The sequence below is a fragment of the Crinia signifera genome, chromosome 1, assembly GCF_055691185.1.
Source record: "Crinia signifera chromosome 1, ASM5569118v1, whole genome shotgun sequence".
NCBI lineage: Eukaryota > Metazoa > Chordata > Amphibia > Anura > Myobatrachidae > Crinia > Crinia signifera.
In genome coordinates, this window is record NC_139217.1 from 459,388,766 (window position 1) to 459,407,539 (window position 18,774).

Genomic DNA, 18,774 nt, shown 5'->3' on the forward strand with positions numbered 1-18,774 from the left:
GTGTGCGCTATATAAGAAACTGTTAAATAATAATTAAATAAATAAACAGGACCCCAAAGTTGCAGCCCTGCTATATAGCTCATGATATTATGTGACTAAAATGATGTTTGAGAGTTGCCGTTTACCATATTGGTTTTTGGAGCTCCGCCTCTTCCCCAAAGGCTGCAATCTTATTTACCGAACCCTTAATGCGGCATCAGTTTGCCCCAGCCTCACACAGACATGGCCCTGTGCAAGCACCGTATAAAGTTGTGTAAAATCGCTACACCATTGGGCTCTGGGACAGTGGAAACACTGAAAGGGACGTGCAATGCTTCCCCATCCCGCAGGCTGGCAGACAATGACGGGTTTGTCGACTGTAGACCAACACTCCCTGCCAGCTGTAACCTCGATGGAGAAGGATTATTGGTCTCCGCTCTTATTTGGTGGTTGGTCAGCATCCATTGGTTCTTGTAATAGGAAACGGTAATGCTGCACCATACTGTGACAGTCTAGAAACGTGTGTTCTTACAACTTTGTGGCCCTGGTTTGGTAAGGCCACCTTACATTTTTGAATGACCGGTCCACCTGTGCCCATAGATTGATCCAGCAATAGATGGTTTACAGTCTGTTGTGTAGAAGAACTTACCTGATTTTCAGAGAACTGACCTCAACCCAGTCCACATTTAGCAGGAATCGGAACAACGTCTCTGAGCCAACATGACTACTGTACAACCTGACTACTGGTGGTGTAGCAAACCTAATGGAAAGCCTTAAAGAAGAGTGGGGTTCTCTTCTAGCAGCAGAGGAACAACCAACTTCATATTAATACCCATGGTTGTAGAATGAGATATCCAGCAGGGCCCATATGAGAATTAGTAGGCCTTGTTCTTGGGAATATTGGTTCACTCAAGAAATGTGTGGCACCAAGAAGTGTCGTCCTCATTTTAGCTTTAAAACCCCCAAAAAAGAGCCATAGTTTCTTGTTTGGTTGTTCAAAACCAAGAGTCCAATAACGTAGAGCTGAGAATATCTTCCGTTATAAACGTAAAAGTCCCATCGCAGCTTCCAAGTTCCAGAGTCTCCTGAAATCTATCCATAACCCTTGATGAGTGCTGCCGAGACTTCATTTGCGTTTGAGATTGACCAGCCGAGTGTGTTAACCCCCCAAGGAAACCAAAGATGAATTGCAGGATGTTTTTCCTCATTGGTTGCTGCCTGTGAAGAATGAGATCTATTAAATGCTTGGCGACATTTATCCCTGGACAAATGAGATTTTCTGCAGCTACTCTGGTCCTCGGGCCAACGTCACTCCTGTAAGGTCTAGATACCTTTCATCTGCCGTAATGTGTTTAACCCAGAAGAATAGATGCTTTCACCTTTTACCGCCTCCTGATATTAACATTGTATTTGGAGTGTTCTGTTCTGACGCTCTCCAGGCCTATTAGAAAGCGTTCTCATACAGAATTCTGCAGCGCCCAATATTACAATAATTGCATTCATCCTGCCTGTTTATTTAAAGGATAACAAATCCTTAAACGCAAGTTGGCTTATATAAAAGAGAAAGTGATGAAATGCACAAATATATTTATGGAAAAGTTCCGTGGCTGTTATTTGGGATTGAAAAATGCTCAATCCTGGGATTGGCTTCCCTAATTTAAAAAAGACCCGGGCAAATGTGGACGACCGGGTGCGGCGGTGACCCTGGAAGCGTGAGGGCAGCAGTGGTGCGGCCTGCCCAGCGTGATCTCTGACCGCCACGCTGTGCAGAGCCACACGTCCGGGATCGGGAACAGCCGGGTCCTCAGACGCTGCCCGGCATTAGACTCCGCATGAGCAGTCTAATCCCAGGATCGGAAACGCACTCCAATCCCGCGATTGAAATCCCAGGAATTTGGGGGCCAAATCCCAGGATCCAGACGATCCCAGGATTGCCACCCTAATCCCGCACCCTAACAGAATTAGATCTTGTATTTATATTTAAAGTACAGAAAGTGTACGCTGCCATCTGGATGATAGACGGTCAATAGGTTGACACCAAAAGGTCAATACAAGGAAAATGTCAATTGGGAATGGTAATGTGAGGGTACGCGCTACACCGCTGCGGTGTCGAAATTGACCTCCCTGAAAACAAAAAAAACATGAAATACTCATGTCAACATTTTCATGTGTCAATCAAACATTGCCATGTCGACATTTTGATTGTGTCCACCTTGTCAATGTCTACCTTTTTGTCACTCTCAACATTGTGCACATCTTTAATTTGGTGTCAACATACTGACAGTCTATCTAGGAGTTGTTCACTCCGACAGTCGAAAATCTGCACTTTTTGATGATTTTCAACTGTCTGAAAAATCAGCAAGGTCAGAAAACACGTGTATCGGCGAATTACTCACTGATCCATAGGTTTTAGTCGAAAATGTGGCCATTTTCCACAATATTTCGTCAATGCCGATTCAACTTTTAAAAAATTGCACAAAGCGGCACTGGCGGGAAAACTGGATGAAAATGGCTGCAATTGAATAGGCTACCTGAAAAAAATTGTAGATCTTTTAACCCGTAATCCTGTTAGTTGACTTCTGTATAATGGTGCATACACACAGTGCGATGCAGGCTAATGGCCAATTTTGGCTATCCCATTTTGCCTAACTGCACTTTTAAAGAGCCTTACACAGGATCCTATCTCCACATTGGCAGCTAATATTGAGCTCATGAGCCCTTATTTGATTTTGTTTCTGCACTTTATGAAATCAATAACCTTATTATAGATTTAAAGGGGATCTGCATAATCTGGGATACCCAAACTTACTTAATGTACTTTTAATTAACCAGGAAGCTTAATGCATCACAGGTATATTACCAACTAAACATTGGTTCGCCTTCATATAATCACCTCTTTTTTTTTTTTAAGCTACTTGCATTTCGAACCCCTTCAACTTTTTGAAAACCCCTGATGAAGTCTCCTGTAAGACGAAACGCGTTGGGTTCTTCTACACATCAGTTCTAAATTCCCCTATGTACAAGGGCTAAAGTGAAAGATGAAATATTGCATCAACAACGTCTCATGAAACAGACTTTTAATAAATATCGTTTTTATGGACTTCCGATGTGAATATTTACTCAGTAACCGGGATCTAATACTAAGACTATATGGGTCCAGCTAGTAGACCTTCACATAAGGCACAAACTTACAATTGTTGTTTATATAAATGTCCCATAGTAATGCTTTTGTAAGATAACTCCTCTTTCAGGCTTAACGGCCCTTTAAATCTGCAATTTCAGGGTTGTGGTATTGTACATAACAACAAATCGTACCGATCCCTCAATAAAAACGCTATCTATTCAGTTCAGCTGGTGATGACTGAGTAGGAGTTCTTGAAATAAACAGATTTATTCCATTAAAATATAATAAAATAAAAATGTAACACCCTAAATAAAAACATTATATTTTCCGCAAGTTGATGTTGACAAAAGGTCGGTATTATGGCGACCCTTAGGTCCTAGCATGGAAATCGCTCCGTGTGTAGGTCCCATTCATCCCTATCTGCTCCTACCTCCAATCTCTGTCTTCACAGCTCCCTCTCTCCATATTCACCAAATGTTAAACAGATCATTTTGCTTTCACTTTCTGTTAAGGAGTAATTTACTCCGTTGAGTGGCCTCTAGTGGTCACTAATGGTACTTCACCGTAGAGGTAAGGAGTATTTAACCTTTTACATATATAAATGTGACAAATTCTAGAGGGATACACCTTTAAACACACAGGGTGAGATTTAATAGGATGAGCGATTCAGAAAGTGAGAGATTTGGTAAGAAATCTCCAGTTTTTTTAAAGCGGCAATCATTTACACCTAGTTTTACAACTGGTTTTGCAGTGTGAATGATTTCCGCTTTAAAAAAAATGGAGATTTCTTACCAAATCTCTAATTTTCTGAATCTCTCATCCTATTAAATCTCACCCACGATGCTTACATGACATACAGATCCATTAGTCACCAAATGTAATAGCCTCCGAATTCGGTGGCCGTTCAGGATGCCAGACGAACTCAGAGGTTTACTTAAAGGGGCAATCTATAACAAGGCAAAACCACAATCGATTTCCCCTTTAAAAAACCTCCACGTTTGGCGGCCGTGCAAGGTACCGGACGAACTCGGGCCATAGGAGTTAAGAAACCAATTATTTGCGCTGTACCTCGGTAATGTTATTTGCTCCATCGATAGAGTAACTTATTCCTCCTCATCTGTTCCGTGTCCGCAGGTTTTACATGGTCAGTTACTGTGAGCGCAGCCACAGAATAGCAGTGGGAGCCCGCCTTGGCTCGGTGGCCCTGTATGACATCCGGACTGGAAAGTGCCAGGTGAGTGCGTATGAGATTCCGCTTTCCCGGTAATGTACTCTCACATGATCCGCACCAGTTAGCATGTTGATTTGCTGAAACATTACATATTAAAGCTGGAAAGATTAAATGTTTTGATTAAGAAAGTAAACCCGTCAGAGGGCAAGTCATGAGTCAGTGGGTGTGAATTTAAGGTCACTTCGAAAAATGCGCCTTTGTTTTCCCGTCATCCGATAATGTTGGTTGTGGATTTTTGACTTTTTAGCACAGATGTGTCACCATGCATCTATCCTCCATGCGATACAAGTCGCGTTATATATTACATATGAGGGGATACATGTTTTATGACCCCGGCGACCCCAATATGTAGAATTCTGACCGGGTCACCGTACGTGTATTAACCCTCTCCGCACTGGCGTATCTCTCTCCGTAAGTCCGATGCTGGCTGCACAGCACAGAAATCACTGGAAAAATGGCCTCAAGAATGTGGAGCGGGTGCAATGTACACGGTGACCTGCACATGCGCCGCAGTCTCTGCACCGCTGGAGAAGAGAATGCCCAATCGGAACCTGCACGAGGGCCCCCTTCCCTCTTAAGTGCATCTGCTTCCCCCCTTACTCTAACCCAGGGGTGGCCAAACCGGTCCTCGAGATCTACCAACGTTCCACGTTTTCCAGGTTACCTAGCTGGTGTACAGCTGTAGTCAATACTAACTGTCACATTCCCCAGATCACCTAGCTGGTGCACAGCTGTAGTCATTACTAACTGTCACATTTTAAAACCTGCTGCATTCATTCCTACTATAGGTCCACAGGTGGCCTGGAAAACATGCACCGTTGGTAGATCTTGAGGACAGGTTTGGTCACCCCTGCTCTAACCCAAACTTGCAGCAGCCTAATCCCCCCACACACACACTGCCTTACTCCAACCCTGCCACCCAGCAGCCTAACCCTCCCCACCAGGGCCTAAACCCCCCTATCCGCTGCCTAACCCTTTCTTGTGCCTAAACCTAACCCCCTCCCTGCAGTCTAACCCAAACCTTGTCACACCCCCACCTAACACTAATTCCCCCACTAGTGCCCAAACCTAACCCCCCTTCCCTACTCCTCGATCAGGATTATGGCTGTTGGCATTCTGGTGTCTGCATCCTGATCCTTTCGAGGTCCCTTCTGACGGTATTGGGAATTCCGCATCCGTATCAATTCCGGCATCCTGACCACCAAGATACTGATCTCATCCCCACGTAAGCTCCATGTAACTCATGCACTGGGTGTATTTTTGGCATCTTTTTCTGTTAAATAGTGTTTTATCCTCAAATAGGACTCACAAGCCGCTTCTGCTGATTAAAATTATATGTGGCACTGAATGATCTTCAGTGGATGGCTGCCGCTGTATCTGCCTAAGAAATGGATAGTTACAATGTTTTCCTGGAAAAAGACCCTGTGGAACAACAGAGGCAAAATGCTTTTTTTTTAAATCTGTACATTTCTATCTAAACGTTCTCTTCCTTCCCAAGTTCCATTGTACTTCATACACAGAGTCATACTCCAACGTCAGGGGCAAACGCAGGATTTTCATTGGGGGGTTTCACACACATTCTTCTGTACACACACACCCATATAGCATGCATACACACTGCAGACACAAACACACATACCATACATTTAAACACATAGCATATGTGTAAATGTATAGTATATGTGTTTGTGTCTGCAGTGTGTATGCATGCTATATGGGTGTGTGTGTAGCATACTGTACATACACACAGCATATCTACATGCATTCACAGCATACATACCCACATACACCATATCCACAAAAACACACGCAGCATATAACCCTCTCCCCCCGCTCCCTCAAACACAGAGGAGTGTACCTGTGTAGTTGTTGGAGACAAATCCCTGCCTCCCCCAGCCTGCTCTCACACAGCCACACGGAGCACTGACAGACTTGGAGGAGCTGCACACTGCCACCGCAGCTTGCTCCCCCTGCTGTCAGCCCAGCAGCAGTCTTCCCTGTCTACAGGAGAGACAGCTGCCGTAGGCTCAGCGGGCAGGGGGGGTTTCTGGGTACTCTGAAACCCACGCTGTGTGTGCGCGCCTAACGTCTGTACACCTGTACTTTTTCCAGGACCTTATTCTGTGTTGTCATGTGCATGTGTCCTGCTAAGGAAAGTCGTCCATCTCTTAGAAGGGCAAAACTCTGTGTGTATGAAATGCCCGGTGTGTATGGACCTTTATAGTGTGTATCCAGTTTAAGGGAGGAGATCCTGTTAAGTCTCCCTGACAGCGTTGGGCATGGAAGAGGATTACACCATCCAGGGACTCCTTAGCGTTTCCCTGCTTGACGAAGTGACACATTTCTCTGTCCCCTTACCTGTCTATGGTCAGAATCCATTTATTAGGCAAACATCTGACAAATATGATTTCTTGTTGCATTATCCCTTTAATAAACTGGATGGAGTGCTTCTGTTGACATTATAAGGAAAAAATTGCCAACCAGTTGGCTGAGTGGAGTGTAATAGCCCCTTAAACTTAGCGGCTTCCCTTGCCCGCATGGCTAAATTGCTGGTTTCTTAGACAGAAATATAGAAATATAAAGCGTTCTGTCGTCGTCAGCAAAGTCTATACAAGTCAGAAGCAAAAGATCTCTGGCACAAGCACTTTTCAATAACTGCTGTCAGAAAACCTTTTATAATCCCAAGAATTGAAGAGCGTTCGACAACAAAAGGGGCAAGCCATTGTTCCCGGGTTCTGCAGGTACAAAGTGCTCTGAGATTCTACATTGGCAAGCACAAACCTAATATTGATAACTTGACGGCATGAATATTGGGAAGAAAGTAGTCTATTATAAAGGTAATGCTGAACAAAAATGGCAGGGTAAATGCTAGTACATAATCTAAAAGTGCACGGAATACAGTTTATTTTCAGTTGGTTTTGAATAAGATGTCGTTGTTTTGTGGTGAATAGCAGCCTTCGGTTCATTAATGGTTCTTGGCGGATGTCTGCAGTACTCTGCTCTCAGATGACCCCATTGGCTGTTCTAGAGGCCTTCAAGAAGCGGGTGAGGATTGTTTTCTGCCCAGCAACAAAAATTCTGCTCATTAAGTTAGCTATACAAATAAAAGTGAGCTTCATCAGGAATTTGCAGGAATAATGCTGGAAATTTTCCACCGAGTGATGAAAAACTTCAGAAAATAAGTGTACAAATGTATATAATGTATATCGTGAATGAAGGCCACCATCTGGACAATATCACATTTAAAAACCGTTTAAAATAAACTGTATTTACAACAATTCTTCTACAATTTTGACTAGCGTTTACCATGCCTGTTTTGTTAACCTTTAAAATCTGGGGGTGGGTTTTATCTTACCTTGTATTTTGTAGAAAGTAATTGGGCCGTATTCAATGCGACTGATGGGGGGGGGGGGGTAAACGGTGATGATGGCCGTAAAGAAGCGACCCTCGTCGTTAAACCCGTATTCAACATTCCGGGGGAATGTATTCCCCAAAGTGGCGAGGTTCACGGCTAATGCAGGGAGCCTCGCTGTTTTAACGGCCGCACACACCATTTCCATGTCGCTGTAAATATCCATTGAGGTGGAAACGGCGTGTGCAGGGGGTCAGTTGAATACTGACCATGCTCGCTGTCACAGCTCGCAAAAAACATTGAATACTGCCCATTGTAGTTATCTAATTAGTTTTAGTAAGAAAGAGATCTGATTTCTGGTGATGGGCATGAAGAGGTCCCAGATCCGGTGAGGAGAAGGCACTTCACCTCCAGTAGTGGTTTGCATGAAAATCCCATATATAGAAAAAGGTTAATACTGCTCCTCCCCTGTATGGGGGGTGGGGGGGAATGGTAGTGTTTTGCACGTTGGCGCCACTAGATGGCACCTGACAGTGCAATACAAGTGTTGCTTTGTTTGGGTGAGCACAGTTGCAGGCAGTGACATTACTGTTATGGTATTCCATCATTTTGACGGGCTGATAACTCTTAAACGAGGTTTGGCTACAGTGTTTGTAAAGAAGCATTGCTTTGGTTATTACACCCATTGCCCAGTGAGGATTGTGGAGATAGTTGCACTGGACCAGGCTATGCGGGTGTTAGACCGTTCAGTGCAGCAGTGGGCTCTTCAGGCTGACCCCCCAGACATTTTTCGGAGTTGGCGGTGTTGATTGAGCGGCTCCTGATGCTGGGAAAGCTGACTAAAGCCAGGTCAGGGTACGTGCCAATACCTAAGCCCAGAACTCAGGTCCTAGTGGTTAAACCAATTGCTCCGCCTCCCTTGGTGTGCTTTGAGTGCGGCCAGCCTGGTCATGTGCAGCGGCACTGCCCGAAACAAGGAGAGCGATGGGTTGCAGTGCTGGAAAAACGTCCCTGTTCTGGATGCTGGTGCAGTAGGAGGGCAGAGATCTGGCTACTGGTGGATACTGGCAGTGAGCTCACCATATATTTATATATCGCTAACCAGAATCTGAAACTTCCAGATAGCGATATATGCTATCCAGTAGGACCTCTAACTTCTGTCTCCACCACAGCAGTGGCCATTGTTGGAGGGATATTTTCAGCAGATTTAATATGGACAACCGGACCTATTGGAATCTACAGAGACCATGCCGCCCCCACAGTGCCGGATACCCCAAGCCACACTGCCATTTTTACACCACTGCTCGCAGCTGCATTCATGATGGATTATAGTGGTCAGAGTCTGTATTGGGTAAGACCAGTAAGGAGACTATTGCAATAATTAATGTGGGAGATGATGAGAGCACGAGTTAGAGTTTTAGCATTGTCTTATGTAAGGTGAGGGCATATATGGAATATGGTTTTCAGATGCATGTAGCATGATTTTCAGACAGATTAAATGTGGGGAACAAAGGACAGTAATTTAGGCAGCGAGAATGTGGGGTTAGGATTAATTGTTTCTCACCAGTGATGAGATATCAGGTTGGTAACTACTATTGGTCGGTGAAAATATAGTGTTCATTCTAGCACCCGCTATCTTTGAAAACCCATGCAGTTCCTCTTCCCTTCCTGGGGTGTCACTGTCTGCTGTGGTGTTTCTAGAACAGGTCTGGTTTGCATATCAGTGCTGAAATACAGTCTACACTGTGCTAGAAGCACTACAGCAGACAGCGACACCCCAGGCACGGAAGAGGAACTGCATGGGTTTTCAAATATGGCGGGTGCTAGAACGAACACTAAAATATACACTTTGTCCTGTGTACGTTTCCATTAAGATTCACAGCACACCTATTTGACACCTGCTGATTTTTCGGAGATGGTCCCCAAAACCAATATTGTTGGCATGTAACAACGGATGTGCCAAGTGGGCAGATTATTGTTCCCGTAGAGATAGCAAAGCTCAATAGTGATGCATTTTTCTGTACATTAGTAAACGACCTTTGTATTCTTTTCACATCATTTTGAAGTCATTTCTGTTGGGTTTGTTTCCATTGTACATCGATATTTGGACATTAGTTTTGGTTTCACTAAGAAGAAATACAGTGAAAGGAAAAAAATAAAAATCCCGGAATATTTCTCTCAACCCGTTATTTGTGCACGGTACATCTCTTTAATAGGATTGAAACAGTGGGCGAGATAAGATACAGTACGAGAGCCTATCTACAGCGGCAAGGGCAAACCAAGCCAGGGGGAAGATTTCCATTGCAGATTCATCCACGGATACATGTGGCAGTCAGCACTTAACTAGGCTTTTTTATCAACACCTCTGACCTCCACTAACCACTTCAGAAAATGTCTGTAAATATGGGGCATGCATGGCCGATACAGAGACACTCAGCGTGGAAAACATCTATTGATTTTGAGGTTTGGAATATGTCTGATTTCTCTCCAACAGTCACACACAAGGCAAAACTAATGTACTTGTAACTTGTTTAGTTCCGACTGCTACATGCGGCGCTATCTTATTTATGCTGTGCGTATGCGTACTATTATGCTACTGTACCTAGAAGTCATATTTATTTGTACTAGTTTTTTTTTTTCGAGCGGGAATTGAGTCATTAATTTTATATTTATTATAAGTGACAGGTCATGATTTATCTAGGTATAATAAAAGATGTTTGTTATACAATAATGTTGTATAGCCCAGAATTACATTTTGAATGAGTATAATTAATATAATTAAAGTTCTGGATTGGTTAGTAATTCCGTGTCCTTTCTGTGCTCGAGCAACAGTTACTCGCTCGCCACCCTCTGTTTTGTCTCGCCTAAGGAAGCTTAAGCGCAAAATGCATCCAACACTACATGGGTATTGTGGCAGCGACAGCATATCTCCACATGTGAGTAATGTGGAGGATCAAGACCAGGTTTTGGAGCAGAAGCAAGGTTGGGTAATCGGCAGCACCTGTGATCTCCTGTTATAAGTGTTTCCAGAGCCAAGGGTAAATGCTCCTGGTGGTGGATTAGCTGCCCAAGTGATAGGCCGGGATGTGAGCATTTGCAAGAGTCTGTTCAATTGCTGTGATTACCTGTATGCTGCTGCCTGTATCTCACTTGCCTGTGGAATTTATCTGGTACGCTGTGACCTGCTTTTCAACATACAGAACAAAAACTTCATCTGAATCTCTGCGTATGTGATCCTCGTCAATGTATATATTATATATAGACAGACTATGTGCGGTTCTGCTGACATTTCTCATGACAAATCCCTGATGACCTGGGAAAAGCGGCTTCCAAAAAATACACTTGGAAGGTTAAATGGTACAGGCACCTCCTGTCATGTCGCTTTGTCCGGCTTGACGTGCGATACGGTTTACAGCCTTTTTTTTTTTTATTATTAAAATTCCGAAACCCGTAAAAAGAATAAAAAATAATAAAATGAATGAAGGCGGTATCCACCTGTTTTTGCCTTTTAAATAAACGTCCCTTTAAAACAGAGGGCAGGCTCTGCAGAAACCGCCCATTGCTTGCATCACATATACTGAAACATTTACCCCTTGGACAATTTTTTAGAACCGTGAATTTAAATCTATATTTTCCAAACTATTCACATTTAAATGGTTTAAAGCCCATGTCATATTGAATAATAAATATACTGCGGTAATTCACATAAGGATTAAACCTAGTAAACTACAGTTATAAATGTAAGAAAATTATTCATGTATTTACGAAAGCCTCCGTTCTATGTAAGTATGAATTATTTAACTGAACAAGTCCCTTCTCTTTCTTTCCAATTGATGAGGAGGAGCTTTCACCTCTGTGGCATGTTCTCTTTTGTACATTCTATTTAAAGCTCTTCGCAGACCCTCCTCTCCAAAGAAGCTTCTCAATCAATGAGCATGCTAATCGGACTGTTTAACATGCTAATCGTCCCAGTTAGCATGCTAAACAGCCCAGCCACCATGCTCGTTGGTTGCAGCTGCCGCAATAAACTGCTGACTGGTCTGAGATTGGTTCAGTGTAACAGGCCATATGTAATCGGGCGCAACTTGTTGGTCCCAGTGCGATTTTTACGAAATAACCGCTAGATTTCGGCAAAATGATCTTATAACTAATTATAACTTTAATTGTAAAGTTGGGACCAGGAAATCGCAACCTGTGCTTAGGTTTGAAATAACCATAGACAGGGCGAGCAGGACATGCTGAGACTGGTATAACTTGTAGCACAGTAGACAGGGGTGTGTCTCAGTACCAGGAGCTGCTGGGTGTGCGCCGAGGAACAGCAGGGCATGCTGAGCCGATATTACATGGTAGTAGGGAATGACTCTGAGAAGCGCCCAGGAACATCAGAAGTTGCACTGGCAATGGAAGATGCACTGAAGGGAGACTCTATAGGCCACCCTGGTAGTTAGTTGTCTGTAGCGGCAGTGCTGGTCCTGGATTGATGGGTCACAGTCAGAGAAAGATGGCTGTGCTAATGTCCCAGCTCCACAAGGTTCTACTGGAGAACCTATCCTGCAGGACAGGTCAGTGATGAACCGCTATGAAGTGACATTGCTTTATGCATGCATTTGTTTTGTAGATTTAGTTTGTGACACGTGGCCTCCGTTGCAGTCATCCACGGCAGTGTGCTGCCTCCGTTGCAGTCATCCACGGCAGCGCGCTGCCTCCGTTGCAGTCATCCACAGCAGCGCGCGGCCTCCATTGCAGTCCTCCACATCAGCGTGCGGCCTCCGTTGCCGTCATCCACGGCAGCGCACGCCCTCCGTTGCAGTCAACCACGGCAGCGCGCGGCCTCCGTTGCAGTCATCCACGGCAGCGCGCGGCCTCCGTTGCAGTCTTCCACTGCAGCGCGTGGCCTCCGTTGCAGTCATCCACGGCAGCGCGCGGCCTCCGTTGCAGTCATCCACGTCAACCAGCGGCCTCCGTTGCAGTCATCCACGGCAGCGCACGTCCTCCGTTGCAGTCTTCCACGGCAGCGCGCGGCCTCCGTTGCAGTCTTCCACGGCAGCGCGCGGCCTCCGTTGCAGTCGTCCACCGCAGCGCGCGTCCTCCGTTGCAGTCATCCACGGCAGCGCGTGGCCTCCTTTGCAGTCATCCACAGCAGCGTGCGGCCTCCATTGCTGTCACCCACAGTACAAATGAATTCCCACATTTATATGTACAGTACTGTAGTAAGTTAGTAAAAGGTTAATGAATTATACTGTTACATCTTACATCACGTGGTCATTGTTTCCATTGTAACGTCGTCAATGCTGTCCGTGCATTTACCTATCGCACTACACACAGTAGTTGAGCTGGCAGTAAAGGCATAAATATAATGTAATAATCCTGTACGCAGGTGACAGAGTTCCTAGTAAGCATGTGCTGACGTTACTGGTCTGATAAGTGTTCGGAGACATCGGAGGGCGCTATAAGGAAGACTGATAACCCCTGAGTCACAGCCGGGCTGCCGCTGTAATGTGTGTACTGATCAGGCAGCTCTAACAGTGTCAGCTCTGCATAGATTCACTGATGTACAGACTTAGTGACCTCACAAGGGCATATAACTGTGCGGTGCGCTGTGCCCTGACCACCGCCTCCAAAGTATAGGTGTCCTATCGGGATACGGTTATTAGGGGGACTCTATTTAGGTCAACAGGGCTTAGTTTGACACCTGAAATAGGTTGACAGGGTTGGAAGGTCTAAGCAAGCATTAGGTCGACAATGGCAAGGTTGACAGTCAAAAGCTTTTATTGAGCCGACGTGCAGTCAGACGGTATTGCAGGCCCTGCCATCCACTACGGCGTGGTGAGAAAACAGAATAGTGTGCCGAGTGTAGCGAGGCACCGCGCCCGAAGCATGTTGAGCACAGCGAGCCATGCAATGGGATGTGGTAAACTTTGACGGTGTCCATGTCGAGTATGTCGACATTCGGGTAAAAAGGAACCGTGTAAAACTCATGTTGACATTTTGACTGTTGACCTTGCCATTGCCGACCTGATGCTTGCGTCGACCTTCCAACACTGACGACCTATTTCAGGTGTCGACTTAAGCACTGTCGACCCAATTCATGTCGACACATTGACCCATACCCCTCAAACCCCCCCCTCCTGATAGCAATCTAAACATAGTCAACAGTGTCTAGATTGACAATAACGGAAGTTAGACACAAGTGTTAGGTTGACGGGAACGTGATCGACCGTCACAATGTTGGCATGAGTTCTTCACGTTTTTTGGGTGGTAATGTTGACAGAGGTCAACATGGTTCCCTCCGCTCGCCATGCCTTACTCACCGATGCATGCCGGCTCCTCTATGTGGGTTACACCGGGGTTATTATGCAGCGTTCGGGTTATTTTGAATGAACTGTAGGTTATTGAAAAACAACTTTTTTTTTTTTTTCTTTATTACATTTATTTGTTTTATTTTTCTATTTCCGTTGTTTCCTCCAGTCATAACAGTACGGTATATTGTGGGAAGTGTAACATGGCGGTGTCCTTCCCATAGCCGTATTGATTTGCCCTTCAGCTGTTTGCAGTGCATAGAGAACCCAGGGCCTTGTTGTTGATTATCTCTACACAATGTCTCTGTGAGCGTTATTGACCCATTGCAGCTTACTGCCTGTGGCTCTTGATTTTTCACACTGTCTCCATGACACTCATAATAAAACATACCATGTTATAGGTCCTCTACTGTGGAAGTCAACTTGTACAAACGACGGACAGGCTCCTCCGGAGCGCGTTTATTGTGTGCCGTTTCCGAGCGCTGCAGATATTTGGCGCGTCGGTTCGGGTGCAGCCCTTGCTGTCAAATTAGTCATTTTTCCTTTGTCTATAAATGAATGCTGAATCCCTTTGTTTTCCACTGACGCGATTGTGGAACGTGCCTGGGTGCATAATGTACCAGAGACGCACAGGAGAAATATTAATTCAGGTTTTCAGCAAAATCGGCCTGAGCAGGTCTAGTGCTATCTAGGGGTTTGCAATGAATATTACATTTATTTTTTACCGGCTGCATATCTTTATATAGAACACGGAATGTGACGGCAGAGGGACCTAGTCTGTCTGCCCATTAGTGACATAAGTTTTGGGGGTGGTGAAAGTGTGTGTGTGTGTGTGTGTGTGTGTGTGGGGGGGGGTCATTGTTATTTTTATCTCTTCGTTATTAGATGCACTAATTAGGGCATGGGTAATTAGGTCAACTCAGCATCAATGTAGATTAGGACTGGGTGACCTATACCCTCTGCGGTTGGGTTTTGTAGTACTTGGATGATTCCGGTAGCTGGAGAGCTGCAGGTTAACTTCTGTGCAGTGATGGGTATTGGGGAACTAACTGCATTCGCTTCATTGTACTTGTAGCAGGGGACATAACATTGTTATATATCTGTATGTGGCCTCGTACATCCTGGCAGCATATCATGGCAAATAACCCCTCTTGTCTGTGAGGCACTGCCAGCGTCAGGCACCTTGTATCTGAGAACTGTTTCTGATGCCTGGTACACACCAGAAGGATTGAGATCGGGAGCAGATCGTAAGACGATCGCCCCACTATCTGTTGAAGCACATGATCTCCATACGATCTGCTCCCGATCGGTACCCAGTTGAAGGAGTCCTTTTCAAATCCTACCTGTTGCAGGTGGGATCTGAAAAACAGGATCCGCACAACGGGTCTAAACCAAAAAGGTCGACATGCAAAATGGTCAACACAAGCATTAGGTTGACTTGGGGAAGGTCAGCAGTCAAAAGTCGACAAGGGGTTTTTCACCTTTTTTGGAGTCAACATGTGCCGACAGGTGGTATTTCTTGCCCTACCATCCACTAGGGCATGGTGGGAGAATAAAATAGTGGGTACTTGTGGAGTATCACGGCTCCCACGATGGCCATCGTACATGAAAAAATCGCATCGCATGCGATTTTTAACAGAAAATCATCCAAATGTATTGAAATTAGTATGAAACATGTTCAATGGCCCCCAAATGGCATTTTTGAGGCTGTACCACCCCCACTATCAACGCCAACCCGGAGCGTGGCGAGCGGTGGCGGTACGCGTCCTACGACCTTTTCATACCCCCACTATCCACGTCGGCGTGGAGTTGAGAATAGAAAGTGTGGCGAGCGCAGCGAGCCCGAAGCGTGGCGAGCGGACGCAGATACCTTCACAGGTATCCGCGTCCCCTCGCGGGCTTCACAGGTGTCCGCGTCCCCTCGCGGGCTTCACAGGTGTCCGCGTCCCCTCGCGGGCTTCACAGGTGTCCGCGTCCCCTCGCGGGCTTCACAGGTGTCCGCGTCCCCTCGCGGGCTTCACAGGTGTCCGCGTCCCCTCGCGGGCTTCACAGGTATCCGCGTCCCCTCGCGGGCTTCACAGGTGTCCGCGTCCCCTCGCGGGGCGCGCTGTGCTCGCCACGCTTCGGGCTCGGTGGCTCGCTGCGCTCGCCACACTTTCTATTCTCAACTCCACGCCGACGTGGATAGTGGGGGTATGAAAAGGTCGTAGGACGCGTACCGCCACCGCTCGCCACGCTTCGGGTTTGCGTTGATAGTGGGGGTGGTACAGCCTCAAAAATGCCATTTGGGGGCCATTGAACATGTTTCATACTAATTTCAATACATTTGGATGTTTTCTGTTAAAAATCGCATGCGATCAAATCGCATGCGATGCGACCGCATGCAATGCGATCACATGCGATTTTGTCAAAACCGTTAAAAATCACATCCCATCGAATGCCACTATATATGGCATGCGATGGGAGCCGTGATAATCCACAAGTACCAAATAGTGTGCCAAGCATATCGAGGCACCATGCCCGAAGCAGTGCTACGTTTTAGTGTCCATATTGACTGTGTTGACACAGACTGTGTTGACACAGTCAATCAGAACGATTTGAGGCCAAATCGTTATGGTGTGTACCCTACATTAGTCGCAACATGATGCAGCTACTGTAGGACGCACCAGGAAATATGTGACACTTGTGCGACTGAGTCTCGGAATCTGTACACGAAGTGCTGCGATGTTACATTCGCAGATTATTTTTCCCAATGCAATTTCCATCATGCTCTGTATACAGACTCCGTCACACACACACTGTACAAGTGTCACGTATCCACAGAACAGTTTTCTGGTCACATACAATAAAGATGCCCAGTTGGGACCTGATGGCTGAGTCTCGCGCCAGGCATCTCAGGCTGCACTGCGTATTGAGGATAGATCAGCGGTACCCAATCCTGGACCTCAAGTACCCCCAACAGTGCATGTTTTCCAGGTCTCCACACAGAATCACAAGTGGAATAATTAGCTCCACCTGTGGATATTTTAAAATGTGTCTTAATAATGAGTGCACCTGCGCACCTGCTGGATTACGTGGAAAACGGGAACTGTTGTAGAACACCTGGCGAAGTGTATGGGGGCCTTAACTGCCACCACAGAGCGTATTAGAATGGTGCTTTTGCATTCACCAGACACTTAAATAAAACTTGACTAATTCACAGTTACATATATGTAGCATGGGCCCCTCACAGGCACACGAGTCCTTCGAGCACAGAGATAATGCTGAGAAATGTTTACAATTTATTGAGAAAACAACTCCATGGTTAGGTTACAAAGCAATACATGTAAATAAACACAACATAAAATTATAATATGCACAGGTCAGCTTCAAAGAAATAAAAGAAGTAAAGTCACCACCTTTCACCGCTGGTCCTGCCCTGAGAAAATCGCTTGGACGGGCGAAAATCACTCTGTGTGTATGCCCAGCGATTTTTGTCCCCATCATGGCTGTACATACGTGTGTGTGTGTGTGTGTGTGTGTGTGTGTGCACCTTTACTGTGAGGTTTTAGAGAGAATATATAGAGGCATCTTCTCAACGGGATAATAAGCTCTGCACCTGGGCTCTGCGGATCCCTTGTGGCACTATATAAATAAAGTATGATAATCAGTGATATTCTTACCAGGCGTGTCGGTACATGTGGTCAGAAGTAGACTATAACCATCATGTGTGTGACGTCCTATTGGAACCGCACTGACAACTGTAACTGCCATATTTTGGCCCGTCTTATGCCTACAAATGTGGCCAACCTGGACGTTCTTCCGGCCAGTCAAAGAATAATTAATTCCCTGTAATAAGCACCTTGCTGTACATCTCTATCACAAAAACACATCAGGAAAATAAAAGGGGGATTCCAGCTTTATATAAAATGTTCAGCAGAGAATTGGGGACTGTTGTGACGTTCTCCAGTTCGTGTCTCTGACATGTCCCCACGTGCCCGGCTTCCTATAAACAAATGCCGCACTTCTCTTAAAGACTGTTTAAAGATATACAATGTCCAAACATTATCGAACACATCACATTACATCCTCATCATAGTATTACTGGCCTCTCCGAGGCTGTCAGAGATGTAATACACAATCAATAACTCAATAACTTGTTAACTCAAGTCCCGCAGAAGGCTATAATATGGAACTTCCAGGACCCATGTGCTGTCATGTGAATGTCCTCCTTTCCGGCATCTCACACATTTCCAACTCATTACCTCCATTATCAAGCTACCCCCCCCCCCCCCCTGTATGTTTCTGTTTTCTGTAGTAGAAATGGGCTGTTCTAGTCAACTGCTCCCTCTTTGGATCCACAAACAACGGGAATATTGTGATGGCTGCAGAGGAACCATAAACCCCCTCAGCCCAACATAAACCCTGGCTTACTTGTAGCTTCTCACTTAGAGGTTGATTCAGTTAGCTGCAAGCCTTGCGATGTGATGTTGGAGGGGCATGGAAACGTCACACATGAGCGATGTAACTCATTTCTAGTGACTTGATCAGCTTCGTTCTCATATACGTTGTTTTAGGGTAAGAATGGGAAATATAGTTAAAGGGAGATAACTGTCATGCTGCAATGTGAGGACAGTTGGTGTGACCTGGCCCCTCCCACGTATCAGTGATGTCACTTCCAGAGGACTTTGATATAATATACATCTATGGCCTCCTAACACTTCTATTTATTTCTGTATTTATGTTGGCCAGTGATCAGAATAATTTCATTCCAACCACCCAACTAGTTATATAATCGGGCAGCGTGTGG

The 18,774-nt window shown here is 45.4% G+C and overlaps 1 protein-coding gene across 2 annotated transcripts in view; it reads left to right on the forward strand.

Annotated features, from left to right (window-relative positions):
* The window catches only part of WDR7 (WD repeat domain 7), a 298,065-nt gene that overhangs the window by 244,788 nt on the left and 34,503 nt on the right, over nucleotides 1-18,774 (forward strand). For both annotated transcript variants that reach the window (XM_083155233.1, XM_083155236.1), the window contains one exon: nucleotides 4,238-4,337. In XM_083155233.1, coding sequence (XP_083011359.1) covers nucleotides 4,238-4,337 — 100 coding nt within the window. The remainder of the gene's footprint in view (nucleotides 1-4,237; nucleotides 4,338-18,774) is intronic.